Source organism: Tasmannia lanceolata, unplaced genomic scaffold, assembly GCF_043159265.1.
Source record: "Tasmannia lanceolata isolate RefF3 unplaced genomic scaffold, GAP_Taslan_0.1 ptg000002l, whole genome shotgun sequence".
NCBI lineage: Eukaryota > Viridiplantae > Streptophyta > Magnoliopsida > Canellales > Winteraceae > Tasmannia > Tasmannia lanceolata.
In genome coordinates, this window is record NW_027518679.1 from 23,344,870 (window position 1) to 23,363,398 (window position 18,529).

Here is an 18,529-nt window from a genome sequence, read left to right on the forward strand (position 1 = left end):
GAGCACCTACAATTTGATGCAGGCAACTTGGCTATTGCTTTAAATTTGCCTTTGAAAGAGGCGATGTAACAAAAGAACACCATGCTGACTGTCATACACACACTTTGAGTAGAAACGGTCAACTTGGTGCCTTTCTGTAGCTTGGGAAGCCACGAGTAGAATAGTCTGAACCATGGGAACTATGATACCCTTATGTAGCTTCAATGGGTCCCCTTCTTTACTATGCTTTTTCTGTTTGTTGTTTTGATGGTGTGCTGCTGTTCTAAGGTCCATTTCACCCCCTTCTTTGTTTTTTCTTTTTGCTTTTGATAGTAAAAGTTATGTTATCTTTCAAAAAAAATAAAATAAAAAGAAACGGAACAAAGAAAAAAAAAACTATGTTGTTGCAGATTGATGCAGTATGATAAACTAGTCCAATCACTAGAATGAATTTCATAACCAACTACTCATGTTCTCATATAAAAAGTGTTCGAAATTAACTTTTTACGGTCGTCATCTCCCAAGACCAAAATCACAAACCCAACTACAGAGACGGTCTTACAATAATGTTAGGAATTCTGACCTCTAAAACCCTCAAATTAGCAATTGAAATTCAATTTAAAATCCAAAAAATTAAACCATAGGACCCCCTTAATGTGGAACTCACACTACTTATGTTAGATTATGACTTGCTTTTTTTCATTTGCATGGAATAGTAAAGGTTTAGTTTTGACTGTTTTTCTTGGTTGATGCTCGTCCTCCAACTTGCTTTGATTATTTTAGGCTGTTATGGCTGCACTAGCGATTGTTTGTTGGATTGTCGGGTTCAAAGCCATTAAAGAACAATGGGAAGATGCTCATCCTCCAACTTGCTTTGATATACACAGTGGATGATTAGGACATTTTTGTTTAAAATTGCTATGGCCGGTTAGCTACCAAATACGAGGGTTGCTTCACATGCCCAAAAAACTTTTGGATGTTAGAAGAACAATTATACATGTGGATACGAGTTTTCCTATCGATAAACGCCAATCAATTATCTGTCGGAGGGATGTAAACACATTCTTCTAAATCATACTTTACGTCCATCCTATAGAGATACTAATTTTGCTGTTATCCCATCATTTTCTGTTGGGAGATGGATTGAGTGGATTTTGGCGAATTTTTTGTGGGTAATACGAAATGTGAGAAGTGTTGCTTTGGATATGGTATGCAAAACCAAAGATGAGGGGGCTCTTTGTTGGATATTGACCCAGCACGACTGGACTTTTCCTTTGCCTAGGTGGCATATTATTTTGTAAATGAAAGATTTGGTGTATTAGTGTATAGGATGATGTGTTCATCCCTTAATGATTCTATAATGGGACAATTTTACATAGTCCATCTCCCAAAATGAATCTCTGCGCGTGAGTTATGATAACAGGTTTGATGCACCCTTATCTTAATGATTGGCCACCTCACAGTCTCCACTCTCCACTAGGAATGGAACTAGACTCGCGGACAAAAGCAATATCTATGGGGCCTAACGCATTACACATTGTGTTATAAAATAAGTATACATCCTACCATGATATCAATAAATTTTTGGCACGATGATGATGTGTGATGTTATTTATTTTTTGAATGGTAAAGAATTTCATTCCATGGAAAAAGAGCGCGAAGGGTCTATACAAGGAATAAAGAGAAAAGACAAAGGAGGAATACAAGTACATAGGGCAGAAAAGAAGCAGTCAAGGGGGGAGAAAATCAAACAACACCTCCGCCCTCGAAACACCCTCTCTAGCTAACCTATCAGCCACCTTGTTAGCCGATCATCGGACATGGAGGAAAGATATGCCAGCACCACCCAACCTATCATCAATCTCATCGAAGAAAGGGGCAAATCTCCAAGGAACCGAGTGCGACCCCTAAGCCATCTAATCACGTTGAGAGAGTCCCCTTCAATGACCACCTTATCAAGATTGATATTTTCATGGAATTTCATTCCTTGGAGAATAGCTCGCACTTCAGCTTCATTAGCATTAGCATTAGCTACTCCTAGCTTCATTAGCATTAGCTACTCCTATAGGGCCTGAGTATCCTCATCTTACTGCACCCAGCTCACCCCTTAGAACGCCCCCAATGCTAGAGGGACTGGGGTTTTCTAAGCTGGATCCATCGAAGTTTAGCTTAAGAGGCCCAAACGCAGGGGAACCTAGTCTTGAACAATCTTAGGTTCCCATTCTGAATCAAATCAAATCTTTTTTTTTTGAAATGGCAACATTAAATATATTAATATACAGATCCGAGATGGTCCATAAAGGTTACATTAGGCGATCAGAAAATACAACAAAATCAAGGAGGAAGGAAGTCAAACCACTCCAATTCTAACCTATTCACACCTGCTCTCGCTAGAGAGTCTGCTTCACTATTAGCAGACCTCCTTACATGCTTAAAAATAAGAGGAACATAACACTAGATCAGAGATTTCCTCAATTAAAGATAGGAACCTCCAGGGAGGAGCTGCAAGTCCCGAAAGCCAAGATATAACATTTGAAGAGTCGCTCTCCATGATGACCTTATCGTAAGACCTAGGGCTGCAACTCGGGTCGGGCGGGTCGGGTTTTGGAGAACCCAACCCTACCCGAGAAATATCTCAGGTCGGGTCGGGTTTTTTTTTCGGAAAACCCACGATTCCCAAACCCGGCCCTACCCATGATAAATCTCGGGTCGGGTCGGGTTTTTTCACGTTGACGCAATTTTTTAAGGAAAACTCTTGTTTGGCAAGGCAACTCAACTCATAGAAGCAGAAATTACACTCACATTACACTTGAATCAAACAATGATGTAATTACACTCACATTACACTTGAATCAAACAATGCTGCAATCAAACAATGTTGTAATGACAATCAAACAATGCTAAATCAAACACTTGAATCAACTCAACTCATAGAAGCAGAAATTACACTCACATACTATAACAGTGGGTGCGTGGGTTTTCACTTTTAACTTTTAACTAACAATAGAAAAAAAAAGTACATACTATAACTTATGTAACTTGGGTCGGGTTGGGTCGGGCCCCTTCAAACCCGGCTCGACCCGAGATTCATGCGGGCTTTTGGATGCTCAACCCGGCTCGACCCGAAACCCATGAAACCTGAACCCAACCCAGGCTATTTTCGGGTCGGGTAAAACCCGGCTCGAGTTGCAGCCCTAGTAAGACCCACTTCCCAGATGCTTTATCCCACAGTATGCGGCTCTTACTTCCGCCTCATTTGAAAGAAACCAATGGGCCCCGAAAAGGCCCACAGAACCGCACTCTCTAAGTCTCTGCACAAGCCGCCAATACCTGCTGGACCGGGATTACCCAAGCTCGATCCATCAAAATTCATTTTTACCATATCAGCCAAGGTGCTTCCCACTGTTGTGATATTTGAACTTTACTCCCTCCTTCATTACAAATAATCTGCCACCATTCCTAAAGATCAAAAGCCGAAACGAACCTACAGAGAGGAAGACTTCTAGCCCACAGAATACAAGCAACTATGATCTTTACATACAACTAATAGGGGGTTTTAGACACCCCTTCAAACACCCTAGAATTCTTTTCTTTCCAAATAACCCACCAAGTGGCAAGAAGACAAATCTTCCAAAGCACTTTCCCTTTCTTTTTCAACGGACACAGCTCCCAACTTTTAATCAAATCAGAGATGGAGTTGGGAAAAACCCAACACACACCGAAGCGCGATAAAATGAGGCCCCAAACCTCTCTTGCAACTTTACAGTGAATAAACAAATGGTTAATGGATTCACCCGCAGAGAGAAACAAGGGGCAGTGATCCACCAAGCACATTCCTCGCTTTCTTAGAAATTCAATAGTTTGAATTCGACCACTCCAAACAGACCATCCAAAGAAGGCCACCCTAGGAGGGCACAAAGATTTGCAAATCATGGATGGAACAGAGACTTCAACACTAGGCACCAAGTGAAAATAAAAAGATTTCACTGAGAAGAAGCCTGAAGAACACCACACCCACACTCTTCTGTCATAGCCGCTTCTTTTGATGTAGCATCCTTCAATCATCTCATACAACTGTTGTACAGATTCAATTTCCCTATCAAAGAAGCTTCTTCTGAACTTTAGACTCCATACCACTTGCAAGTTTACCCTATTGAAACACTCCGATACATTTGCCTTCTTTTGGGATGAGACTAAGAATTAGTTTGGAAAAACCTCCTTAAGAGGTGCAGTCGAGCACCACACGTCTGACCAGAATCGAATCCGGTCACCCACATACACTTTAAATCTGGCTCCTTTACGAAAATCATGATCCACCTTCAAGATATCTCGCCAAAAAGTCAACCCTTTTGGACCATAATCATCTGCAGAGCACCACTTTCCTTCTCTAACCCTGTACTTGCTACCAATAACCTTCACCCACAAAGAAGATTGCTCCACCCCAAATCTCCATGGCCATTTTCCTAGAAGAGCTTGATTGAAACCTTTGACTCTCCTGATACCCAAACCTCCACTATTTAACGGCATACAGACGGATGCCCATTTAACCAAGGATATCCCTCCCTTACTGTCTGATCCTCCCCACATGAATCTTCCCTGGATCTGCTCAATCCTCAGAACCACACTCGCCGGGCACTTAAACATAGAAAGGAAGTAAATTGAGATGTTAGAAAGCACTGCTTTGATTAGAACCAACCTTCCCCCTTTTGAAATCAGATTGCATTTCCATGACTCCAGTCTTCTCTCAATTCTATGAACAATTGGATTCCATAGATCTTTTTTCGGTCTTCCCACTTCCAAAGGGAGGCCAAGGTACGATGCTGGCAAAGACTCTAAAGCACATCCCAAAATCTTCGCAAACCCAGAAGCCACACTCGGATCCACATTAATTGCGTATAACCTGGATTTTGAAAAATTAGATCTTTGCCCAGAGACCATCTCATAACACCTTAAGACCGCCTTAAGATTCAAGATTTGAGACACCTTCGGAGCACATAACAGGAGAGTATCATCTGCAAATTGTAATAATGAGACCTCCACTTTATCCCTCCCAATAATAAAACCTTCAAATAAACCCAACATACTCCCTTTCTGCATCAATCTACTAAGGGTATCTGCCACAATCACAAATAAAAAAGGAGATAGAGGATCCCCCTGCCTCAACCCCCTAGAGGATTTGAAGAATCCTTTAGGGGATCCATTGATGAGAACTGAGAACCATGCCGATGAAATGCAATTCCTTATCCAACCCCTCCATCGATTTCCAAAACCCATTCTTCCCAACAGGTAATCCAAACAATCCCAATCCTCCCTATCATAAGCTTTTTCCATGTCTAATTTGCACAAAACCCCTCCCTTACCACTTCTTATACAAGAGTCAATTGCTTCATTAGCAATGAGAGAGCAATCAATGATTTGCGTATTACAGACAAATGCACTTTGGCTTTCTGAAATGATTTTATCAAGAACCTCTTTAAGCCTATCCGCCAAGACTTTGGCCAACACTTTGTAAAGACAACCCACCAAACTAATCAGTCGAAACTCCTTCACCATCGATGCCCCCTCCACCTTCGGAATCAAAGAGATAAAAGTGGCCTCAGTACCTCGATCCAGAGTCAAACCTTCATGAAACTCCTTAAAGAATCCCAAAATATTGATCTTAACATACTCCCAACAATCCTGAAAAAGGCAAGACAAAAGCCATCAGGGCCAGGAGCCTTGTCTCGAGCCAGAGAAAACAATCCTTTCTCAATCTCTTCCTCCGAAAAAAGAGCTTTCAGCTTAGCGTTTTCCTCCAAACTTAAGTTGCCAAAAGCCACCTCTTCAGGAATGGGGCGACCCACTCCATCAGCCGAATACAGATTCCTGTAGAAATTAAGAATCTCCTTCGATATGACCTCCTTACCCGTCACCCTCGACCCATCCACCATCAATGATTCTATTCTATTCCCCCTCCTCCGAACACTAGCCATAGCGTGGAAATATGCTGTATTTTTATCACCCTCTACAAGCCATTTTACCCTTGATTTTTGCTGCCAAGTTATTTCATCATGAAGGAGCAAACCTTTATGCTCTTGCTTCACTCTCCCCAACTCCTCCCAATCATCATCCGAACTCAAGCCACACTCCCCAAGAACGTTCAGCTCAAACATTTTATTTTCCAACCAAATTTTCCTCCCAACAGACATTTCCTTTCTCTCCTTCACCCATTCGTTTAGCTTTTTCTTCACATGCCCCAATTTACTACCAATCACCACATCAGCTGGACCCACTGAGATACAAGATTCCCACCATCCTCTTAACGTCTCCTCCATTTGAGGAAGATTTAGCCAGGCTAGCTCAAACTTGAAAGGAGGGGGACCCCAGGATTCCATCCTGAGATCCAACAGGATCAGACAGTGGTCAGAAACCGAATGAGCTAAAGCCTTCTGAAACACATCCTGATGAAAGTCCAACCACTCACTAGAAATTAAAAAACGACCGATTCTGCTTCTGCTCTGACCTCTAGACCACGTGAAAGATGCACCAGACAGTGGTAAGTCCACTAGCTCATAATCAGAAATAAAATCAGAGAAAGCCAACATATTCTGACTTACTCTCTTACATCCCAATCTTTCTCCCACCTCCTTAATTTCATTGAAATCTCCCCCAATACACCAAGGATGAGAGCACAGATCTCTCACCTTACCCAATTCCTCCCACAACAAGACTTTCTCCACTCGGAGGACAGAACCATAAACTCCTGGGAAAAGCCAGAAAGAATTGTCTTCCACTTTTCTAAAAGAAATCGATAAAGAAAATTCTCCCTGCCACACCTCCTGATTTATCCACTTTACACTATCCCAGGCTATCAAAATACCTCCTGAGGCCCCCTGGAAGCTAGAAAAAAGAAATCCCAATAAGCTTGTACACCCAAGCTTCTCACATCAAAGCTGTTGATAGATTCCATCTTCGTTTCTTGAATACATAAAGAGATCTGGGTTCGTTGATTTCACCATTTCCTTCACCTGAAATCTCTTTTCCTGAGACCCTAAACCATTTACATTCCAAGAAATTATCTTCATTAAACCACCTTGTTGATGGCACTCTTCCCCTTCCTACTGCTAGAAATCCTCCCCTTCCCCTTAACAAAAGAGCCCTTCCCACAAGAACCAGAATCATAATTAATATTCGATTTTAACCTGAGCAATTCCCTCTCTTTCCTCCTCAAGTTGACCTCTAAAGTATTAGATGAAGCCCCAATTTCAGAATCTCTTAATTCAGCAGATTTACTCCCTAATCTGAACTCGTCCTCAGGCCCCGCATAAAATAGACCTAATTCCTTACTAATTTTCAAAGTATGGTCCACCATAAATTCATCAACCTCCTCTCGAGATCCCTCCCACTGTCTCTTGCCATGTATCTCCTCCGATGATCCTTCAGCGGCTGCACCCCTGCCAACCAAATCCGCCATACAGTTATTTATGAGAACATCTTTCTGAGAGCCTTGCCTTGCGGAACCCCCCTGAGAATCTCCCTTGATAAACTGGATCGCTTTTAAAGATCTGGATGCCAAATCCTCTCCTGAAGAGGCGGCCCCAACTTCCTGCGAATATGCGATTGCTTGGCTGGAAATGAACACCCCATAGTAATTTTTACTAAATTGCCGAAAAAGGCTCTCCCTGGGACCCTACCAAACCAAAAGATCCACAAAGATCAATCATCACCAACTTAGCTGCTCCAGACATAATAACACAGGAACCAAACCAGCTAATTTTGGAAACGACCCACTCTTCAGAATCAATTGCATCCAATGCTTCCCAGGGAAGCCCCCCAGACAGAGAACCACAAACCATCGAGGATCCATCCTCCCCACTCACCCCACCCGCCCAATCTTCATATAATTCTAATCGGGATACAATACCACTCGAATGAACCATTCATGGAGACTCTTTCTTCTACCAACTACAAACCTAGAGCCTTGATCCGGACTCACCATCGATAGAGACGAAGAAATAGATTGCATAGCATCAAGCCCAAAGGATGGAACTAGAGATTCAAAGCCAGGCGAATAGCATAAAAACTCTCTTCTATCTCCCAGAGGCCTAAATTGAGAGGGGCTTATCAACATACCTAAATTGTTGGTAGAAAAAAACTCAGGCCCATCACTAAACTCCGGGTCAACCCAAAGCCCAGGCCCAAAAAAAGGTTCGCAAGAAACATAGTCCCCAGCTCATTCGCACCCATCAAGCTCACGAGAAGAGGAAAAAAAGCGGGGGCCCATATCCACAGATTTTTCTCTTAAAATACTCGGGCTCTCCAGCTGTCTACTGGGCCTCGAAGAAAATGCTGAACAGTTATCCACAAGACTATTCAAATACTTTGATGGATCCACCACCTCAACGTCAGACCTGACCAAACCACAAACGCTCCGGCACTTGTACACTTCAGGGGAACCCAAATTTTGAAATTCAAAAACTCTGCCACCTGGCTTCAAATTAACATGCGCCCCATGCAGCGTAGGATAAGAAGAAAGACTATCATGCGCTGGCACCGCTGGCTCAGCCAATCCCAAACCCAGCCTGGAAAAAACATCTGGAACAGACGACTCAACCAGACCCAGCCTAGTAGAAACCTGCTCTTCTACCAAAGATCCCTCCAGAGAGGAAATTTTCAATCCATCTTCCTCCCCTTCAAACACCGTTAAAACCCTCCCCAAGCTACGATTCTCAGAGTTCTCAGACATTCCATCAGCACTGTCTTCCTCCTCACTAAACTCCTTTTGTACCAGAACCCACCTTGTAGCACCATCAAGAGAGACTTGGATTGATAACTCATTACCTACTTCGCCATCTGAGATTACCAAGATTCGAGCCACCCCATAACCATTACCAGCAAAACATGAAGGATCACACTTAATAACCCTACCAATTTTCTCCCCAATTCTCCAAAAGTTATCTTCGCACCAAGCTTCAGGTGGAACCCCAGAAATACTCCACCAGATAGGGCAACTCTCCTTTGAAAATTTAGCTCCCCACAATAGAATTTCAACAAACGGAGAATTGACAGCATTTTTCCAATCCGTTATAAGCTCAGATCTGTTGATCCCCACAGGAGGGGTGATCAGCACCTCCATCTCAGAAATTTTGTACACCACCACTTCAGCAAGGATTCTGTTCTTGCGGTTAAGCCACTTCTCCAATGCCTCCAAATCACCCGACCACCCTTCTCTTATATTTCCCCAAATACCCATATCAGCATTGCTTATAGACTTAAGAGGAACCACCTCAATGTTAAAAGCAAGGTTTTAAATCTCGGTTTCGGTTTCGGTCACAAGCGAAACCGAAACGTTTCGGTTTCGGACGAAATCTTGTAAAAATTTCACCCCGAAATTTTCGAAATTTCCGAAACGTTTCACCGAAATTTCGGGTGAAATTTTATACTTGACCGAAACGTTTCACCAAAATTTCGAAACGTTTCGGCGAAGTTTGGTACTTTTCCGACTCAATGTGAATTTCGTTTCATTTTCCACCGAAATTTAAAACCATGGTTAAAAGCCACTCCTTCAGAACTTAGAGGAACAACCTTCTCCTTCCTAACTTCCACAAATTGCTTCCTTCCAGCACCCATTGACCAAAACTTATTACATTCCTAGCATCGCACCCTTTTACGAAAATTCCGAAACCCACACCTACAACATCTCCAATCCCCCAAAGATCCTAGCCTTCTTCTCCGGGAAACACTCTCTAATCTCTTGACATCCCTTCTTTTCACAAAAGTCCAAGTTCCTGCAGCAACTGGATCCCTCCCATAAAGATCACCCACACCAACGCCACCAGAAGAACCCAACGGAACCAGATTTGCTCCCGTCGCCACAGATCTTTCCACCCCAACGTTGCGTAGGCCCTCTCCCAACGGAACCAAGTTTGCTCCCGTCGCCACAGATCTTACCGACCCAACAATACTCAATCCCTCCCCCAGAACATCCAAATTAGACCCTTCAACCCTCCTAGAACAGTAACCTTCTTCCCAGACGCCACAAGACAAAACCCTAAATCAACCATCATGTGCAGAGCAAATATCAGGGTAAACTCTCCATACACCAACTCCGACTCAGATGAAGAACCAGAAACTGAATCAGAAACAACTGAGGAGGACGATGAACCTTATGTCTACGAAGCAGAGATTTCAGACTCAGCGAGTACAGAAACTGATACGGAAGGAGATGAAGAAGAAGAAGGAGAAGATGAAAGATGGGAAGAAAACGGGGAAAGAAGGCCAAACACAGGAAACGTGACAACCACCTCCCCAACCGGCAGACGCCGACAAAGGCAACCTTCGCCTGAAGCTACCAACTCGGAAGCTTTCCGGGCTACCTACCTACCCTCTCCAACTCGCAACAGCAGAAATCCATCTCCCCGAAGCCCGTGTCCACTTTTCTTCTTAGACTTGTCGTCAGATTAGCACCGCCTTTAGCTTCTTCAAACGACTCTGATCTATATATCCATTCACAACTCCACAAAATCTACAGGTATGCTCGCTTCTTCCATTTTAGAAACCCTATTATTCATGAACCCTTTCATGTTCTTTGCCTTCCCTTTCAATAGAAAAGCCTCTTAATAGCTTTTGACCAAATCAATCAATCAACCATACCAAAGATTATGAGCCGACATAAATTGGAAGGAAGGTAAAATCCTTACCTAAGATATAGTGATGGCTATCACTTTATTGAATATGACCGGAACTCTCTTTGAATGTTTCTTAAACACTTGTGCATTATGCTCTTTCTATAAGACCTAGATTGTAGCTAGCAAGGAAACATGGCAAACTTTTGGCTAACTTTTGAACACGTCTATGAGCTTGGTAGGAAAGACCCAATAAATCACAAATCTTGAGAGGATAGTACCCCTAACATCTCTAGCCCCCTTACAATGAATGAAAATATGATCCACAGATTCCCCTGCCTCAATACAAAGTGCGCACTGGTCGACAATAAACATCTCACAGACTCTCAAGAAGTCCACAGTTTGAATTCTATCTTGAACCACGGCCCAACCAAAAACACAAACCCTAGCTGGGGAGCATGGATGTCCCACACTTTGGCAACTTTGGAAGGAGCAAGGCATGGTACAAGATTGGCGTAGAACGACTTAACCGAGAATTATCCATCCGAGTTCCATCCAAACCCGTTTGTCCAACCCACAGAGTTTGATGTAGCATCCTTCAGGGGTCTCCAAGAATCTACCCACAACACTGAGTTCCCTATCAAAGAAGTTCCTTCTGAATACCAGCTTCGAGATCACCCTGTTATCCCTGCACTCAAAATAGTCTCTTACCAATGCCTCATTTGAAAAGGCCAAAGCAAATAATTCAGGAAAGCTGTCCTTTAAAGGAAGGGAAGAACACCACTTCTCTAACCAGATTCTAATCCGGCCCCAGAGTAGACTCTGATGATGTGTGATGTTAAGCAAGCAAGAGCAACCTTATACTACAAACAAGATCATATTATTAAGCCATGTATGATCAGTATCGTGGGACCCCCTAACTGATTTAAATGGAAGAGATTGAACTTACATGTACATGAATAAACCTGGATCACTCATTATACGCTCTTCACTAAGTTATGTATAAATGAATAGTATTGGATCTTTCCATTTCTCAAAGGCTAACCATTTATGTGCATTCACATGCACTCAAACACATCAATGTCGAATTTAGGGACCAACACATGCAATATTCTGCATTTGCATGGTGGTTACATTAGACTTGAATATTGGAATTTATGTACCTAGTAAGTAGTGATTTATGGAGCGTTTGATAACTTATGCATTCATTGTAGGTGGTTAAGTCCAAGGATGGCCTGCTTGGGGGGATGAAACATACATGAACATGAAGAGTCAAGTTCTCCTATAAATACCTCATATGGGTGGCTGGTTAATGATATGTATTGATAGAGGATGCACGTTTCAATTAGTCCATCATAACAATTACATAAATTCCTAGTCATAAACTCCTGGATCACATCATAATGATAGAGCTCATATGGTACAATAAAATCTCTACATATTCGGCCCAAAAATAGCATTCAAAGGGGAGGAAAAGGGTGGTTGGAAGTAGTTGTTACTGTTACTGCCCCACTAGCAACAACATGACTTCATAAAGGTGCTGATTGATGGAACCTGGGCTTCCTTTTGATCACTGCTCAAAGAGGAATTGGCATTTGACTTTAATGAGCCTATGGTCTAGTTTTATAGGATCAAGAAATCTCAAGTTTTGTGAGTGTGTTAAAATAGGGAAGTCTTAGTTACTTAATGATTATTATTTTTTTAGGAGTTTAAGTTAGCCCGTGCAATTAATCTCCAAAATATGTTTGGTTAGATTTTGGAAAGGGGACTTTATATGTTAAGAGTGAACTGTTCTAGATGTCAACATCATTTTTTGTTTTTTGTTTTTTGTTTTTTTTCTTGTTATTTGGAGAATATCAAACTTTCTTTATTGGAGAATTTTCGAAATGCTTGAGCGTCTTTTTTTCCTTGTTTTAAGTTGAATAATTTCTTCTCTCTCTTTATGGAACTTGTAAGTCTCAATTTGGTCAATGACTGAAATAAAGGTTTATTTTTAAATGTTCCCTTGATTATTGAATAGAAATAGAAAACCATATGGAGAATTCAAGAGACTTTAGGTTGGGTAGGTTTTATTATTTGACGAGGGAAAATGAAAGGAGATTTATGGCAGTGGATTTGTGTTTCCTTTGGGGCTTGTCCAAGCTTCTCGATTGGATATGATGGGGTTTTGATATTGGAGTAAGTAGGAATATATTTGGCAGCACTAGGTAGTGGTTGTAAGGGTGAGGAGTAGGGTTGAGAATGTGAGACAATATTGTCCAAATGATTAACTTAAAATAGTTTGACAATGTCTCTAGATCGAATAAAAAGAGAGAACTTCTGGGTAAAGTTTGTTATGACCATCATCATCATCATTAGCATTAGTATTTTACTTTTTTTCAACGTATAATTATTGACTGTTATGCATGTTTATCTACTTTAGTTCATTCTTTTATGGGGGTTTATGATTTACATTTTACACTATGATCTGAAAGAAACTCAAATGGAACAAACCTTATTCAATGTAGAGTTTTGAACATTTTCTTTCCTGTGTTTATTTATTTCTTGCTTCGCTAGTTTACTTTCCGTTTCTTTTGACAATTTTTTATTTATAATTTTCATGTAATTCATAAATCTTATAGCAAAACTTAGAAACATTGAGTTTTATTTATTTATTGATCCTATTTTTTCTGCTGTCTTTATAAGTGCTGTAGCTATGTAATGTCTTTGTTGTTTTGGTGTTGTATTTGAAAAGGAATGGAACCAAAGGAAGCTCGGGCTATTGCTTTGCGTTCTGCAATATCTGAAACATTTCCAGAACCAAATCGCCGATTATTGCAGAGGTACTTTTGTCTTTCATGATGTTTGCTGCCTCTATGATCTATTTCTGCATTCCTGTATAAAGTTTTAGGCCTGAGTTAAATAATGGTCATATTGTCTTGATTCTTCCTTGCACCTTGGATTTTGTATCTTTCACTTTGCTTGCTTTGTGGACACTCTTCCCCCTCTATAATGTTGAAAGTTTCAGTTCAAACCTATCTTGAAATTATGATTACTACCTAGTGTTATTGCTTTTAATATATTCTTCCTGGTAGTGTATATTGAGTTTGCAATCTTGGTAGGGATCTTTCATGGTCTAGTCGTATCACAATCTTCAATGCTTTGCAGGATGATTCCTTCACTAATGAGGGGCTACTTTGAAACGGTTCCTAGTGCTGGATATACTCTACTAGGCACATCATGTAATTGTATTGTGGAACATTGAGAAGCGCTCTCACATTTGGAGTGACTCACCTAAAAGTCGTGGGGGACTCAAAATTGGTTATCAGTCAAGTCGTGGGAGAGTGGAAGACAAGGGACTCTAATTGGATTCCATATTAAGAGGCTAAAGACAGCTCGCAAGATGATCTTATTGTTTCTAATTAGCTGCAGTGAAGAAACAAACTGATTCCGGCCCTAAAATTTTTGGTTCTTGACAAATCCTTTCTATTAAGCCCCTACATTAACATAAACCATTGCCCCTTTATATCTACCTATAGTAACCTTGAGTAGAATACTAACTAAGCTTAATTAAAATAAAGTCTTCCTAGTGTTAACTAAGGGTCACATGAGGGTCACCTGTGCCTTTTGTTGCACCATGGCCCTGCACATGCTAGTTCTAGGTTGGCCAAGGCTCAAGCATGCATCAATAACTAGGTAATTCTTGCCCGTCACCCTGCTACGTGATGGCTCTACTACGATCAGTCAGAATGCTATCAGATAATAGATACACTAAGGCCATGTTTGGATACCTCATGTTTTTGTAGTTGGATTTGAATTTGAGTTTTGGATACAAAATACATCAATCATCCTCAAGCTCATGTTGTACGAGAGAGAGAGAGACGTCTTGCTGCTGCTGCAGCAAGGTGGAGGAGCAGTGAGGGTGAAGGTAATTCCCACAAATATGGATTTCCAAATAATGTCTCGCAGAAAAGATTTGAAAATCTGATTTTTTTTTCAATTGTAGCACATTTGGAAATCGAAGGATCTGATCCATCTCAACTGCAAATGTGAGGAATCCAAATCTAAATCTTGTGGGTATCCAAACATGGCCTAAGGTTGTTTTTGTCTTTTAGAAATTAAGAATGTTAGAAAATAAGTTAAATATCTTATAATAATAAAAACAATCAATATCGTAAATGATGGGGCACGATACCCTTCCTATCAGATAATACATACACAAACACAAATGATTTATTTAGCATTTGGAATAAATCATTTGGTTAGATCATGGAATTGAAGCATTGCTCATACCTGATTAAATCAATTCAATTTTGTTTCTTTGCAGTAGTAATTGTTTGTCATGTTTTCATCGTTATAATTTTTAATGTGTGAAATTGTAATGGTTTTGTTAATGTTAGAAGTGGTAACATATGTCCATATTCAATGTTAAGGTTTATTACTCATATTGCCCACACACATTCTTTTTTTTTTTTTTTTTTTAATGGTAAAAAGATTACGTGCTGCCCACACATATCTTGCCATACACCCTGATATTTTGCGGCTTAAAGAATGTCATTACCCAATCTTTTATCACACCAGGTACCCTTTTTTTGTATCTAGATAACATAACTAATGACAGAGGTGCCGTTCGATCGCAAACATATTGTAAATATGTGAAAAATTGGAGTTTATTGTTTTTGTCTTGGATAAGGGTTCTGATAGTCTGTACTGATTCCATCATTTTAGTTTTATTTCCCGTTGACATTCTATGGACACAGGATTCTGAAAATGATTTTTTCATAGGATTCTGAAAATGATGCATACAATTGCTGCTCATACCTCTGAGAATCGGATGACCACATCTGCGGTAGCTGCTTGCATGGCTCCTTTGTTACTACGTCCACTTTTGGCTGGTGAATGTGAGCTGGAGGACGACTTTGATATGAATGGTGATAATTCTGCTCAGCTTATAGCTGCGGCAACTGCGGCTAACAATGCTCAAGCCATCATAACAACACTTGTGGATGAGTATGACAATATATTTCATGTACGATTCTCTAACCCGGAGATTGATAATCATTTTTTTATTAATTTAGGAAGTAATGGTTCCGTATATGGGGCCCGATTGGATGAACGATAAATATTTTTTATTATTTACTGATACATTCAAAACATGGTATATTGCATGAAAAAAATATTGGATTACTCAATTTACTGTTCTACGCTTGCAGCATATTATGTTTTGCAAGTATATAAAAATATCAGCATATTATGTTTTGCGAGTACAAAAAAATATCACAATTGATATCACACATCCAATCAGTCCCTTATTTATAGTTGTAGTGTTCAGAATGCTAAGTTAGTATGTAAGGTTATTGCTCACCTTTTGATCTAGTAGCAGCAATTGTTATTGCAAAATGAATCTGCCTTATTTTTCTTCTTTGATAACATTCTGTTTCAGAAAGAATTTTTATGCTATTGTGTTTCCGGTCAACTCAATTAAGTATATTCGATGCATGTATACAGTTGGGTTTTAGTTGATTTGTGGAGCAACTATATCTTGGGAGGTTGTTTCTTTTTAGTTGAACAATTTTGAATTTAATCCAAAAAGTGCTCATTGGACATTATAATGGGGTAGAGTAAGTAATTTCTATTATTTCACAACCTCCTGCTGTAACGGTTCCAAGCCAAAGATAGTAGCATTGACAGTGTGCTGAACTAGATACATGTTTCATCATGGTGAGTTCATTCTATAAATTGAGTTTTTATATGGTGAACTAGATACATGTTTCATCATGGTGAGTTCATTCTATAAATTGCTGTAGTTTAAGGTTGTTGTTTTTTCTTTCAAAAAATAAATTGAGTTTTAATATGGTGCCCAACCGTCAAGTACCGTCAAAATGGTACCACCCTTGATATTTGATCCAACAGCAGTGCACTTTTTAAGATGCTGCTGTTGGATCAAATATGAAGGGTGGTACGTTTGATGTACCACCTTGACGGGACTTCACGGTCGGCCACCATATAAATTCTCCTATAAATTATCACCAACTATATCATTGATTGAACACTTAAGTTATCATCACCAACTAAATCATTGAATGAACACTTTCAGGGTTTTCTTTTCATACTTTGACTAAGGCTGAGAGGATCGAAGAAAGATGGCTTGTGCTCCCTTGATTTGCTTTACTTTTGTTTGTCTCGAAGCTAATACGGTTGAGAATGGATAGATAACTTTTGTCATATTAAAAACATTGAGACATGTAAAGGAATCTAGGTAATAGGTTTTTATTGCCTGGTAGTTTGTACTTTGTACTTTGTTCTCAAGGTCTTCTATGCTTCATTATTGCCACTTCCAACTCAATGTTTTCAGAGGCAGAGGTGTGCAACCCTCTCATAAGGTGAGTCTTGAGCCTCGATGCCTGAGGCATATGCCTGACGATTTTTTAAAAAAATGCAGGCAAGTTGATCCCTAACTTTATCACATGCGGAATCCATGCAAGATTCTCATTTGTGCTCTATCACAATTCCCAACAGCAAACTACTCCAAGTAGCACAAAGAAAACAGGAAAGTTGAAGGGATGAATGTAGAAAGGGAAAAAAGGGTAGAAAATAGGGTTTCCTACTCACCTTTCCAATAGATGCACATTCACCAAAATTCCACCTCCCAAAGGTGGTGCTATATGAGGGAATCTTCCGGGAGTACTCAATTTCAATTCCATTGAACAGATAGGGAGTGATGAAGATGGTGGAGGACTAGCACAAAAGTGGTGTTCTAGAAGGTATAGGGTACGGAATAGAGATTAGGTCTGTAGGATTAAAGTTAGGTACTGGTTTGGGCATCAAAACTGGTTTTGGAGTGTTTATAATGTCAAAGGACTGTTATTAATAGTAAGGGACTAGATGGCATTGGGTTTAGGAGTGGAACAATCACAAAACCAAACTGTTGCAGGCTTAGGATATGAATAATTCATGGGTGTTGGTGTTGATGGAGAAGTAACGTGAGAGAGAGATGGAGAAACGTGAGAGTCAATAACCAACCTCGCAGATAATTTGATACACACACACAATTAGGGTAATACAATAATATAGGCCAAAATACCCTTCTATCACCCCCCAAGCTGGAGTGTATATTTCATACAACTTTAACTTGTTACAAATGTCATCCAACCTAGACTTTCTCGGTGGTTTGGTGAACACATCATCTACTTGATCTCCAGATCGACAGATTTCTCCCTTTTGAAGCTTCTCATGCATGAAATGACAATACACTTCAATATGCTTCGTCCTCTCTTGAAAGACCGGATTTGAGGCGATATGAATAGTTGCTCTATTATCACAGTACAAGGATACTGGGTTATTCGTATTGTAGGCCCAATAAGTGGCATATTTGCCAATTAGAATTTTTGGGATTTTTATTTCCATGTTATCTAGTTTCTAGGATTTTTATTTCCATGTTTTAGTTTTTAGAACTTTTATTTTCCATGTTATTTTATTTCTAAGTTCTTTGAATGGTCTATATAAGGCCCGCATGTATTAGGGTTTTTAGACTTTTGATGAATTAATGAATTAAGAACAGAGATTTTCCCTATCCCTCTTCTGCTTCCTTTACTCTTCTTCTCCTATTTCTCCCCTCTAATTTCTTGTTTTCTCTCTTTCTTCTAATATCTGCCCCTTCCCTTTATAGTCTTCTTCTCTTCCATTTCTTCTTCCCTTTCCCCCTCTATCTTCCCTTTTCCCCTCCTTGGATCACATCATCGGGGATGAGGACAGAAAATCAATCTCAAACAAAGTGATCTCAACCAATCAACTCTCCACACATATGAGCCATAGCTCGATGCTATGCCTCTGCACTAGATCGAGCCACCACATCTTTTTTGTTAGTCCACCATGATACCAAATTTCCTCTAACAAAGCTATAATACCCCGTAGGTAACCTTTGATGGAGATCCAGTCCAGTCTGCATCAGTGAATCCTTCCAACTT

At 40.2% G+C, this 18,529-nt stretch overlaps 1 protein-coding gene across 1 annotated transcript in view; it reads left to right on the plus strand.

The window, feature by feature from the left end:
• Positions 1-18,529, plus strand: part of LOC143890162 (rho GTPase-activating protein 7-like) — an 89,242-nt gene that overhangs the window by 31,112 nt on the left and 39,601 nt on the right. Inside the window, exons 11-12 of the mRNA XM_077394768.1 lie at positions 13,318-13,405; positions 15,348-15,591. Coding sequence (XP_077250883.1) covers positions 13,318-13,405; positions 15,348-15,591 — 332 coding nt within the window. The remainder of the gene's footprint in view (positions 1-13,317; positions 13,406-15,347; positions 15,592-18,529) is intronic.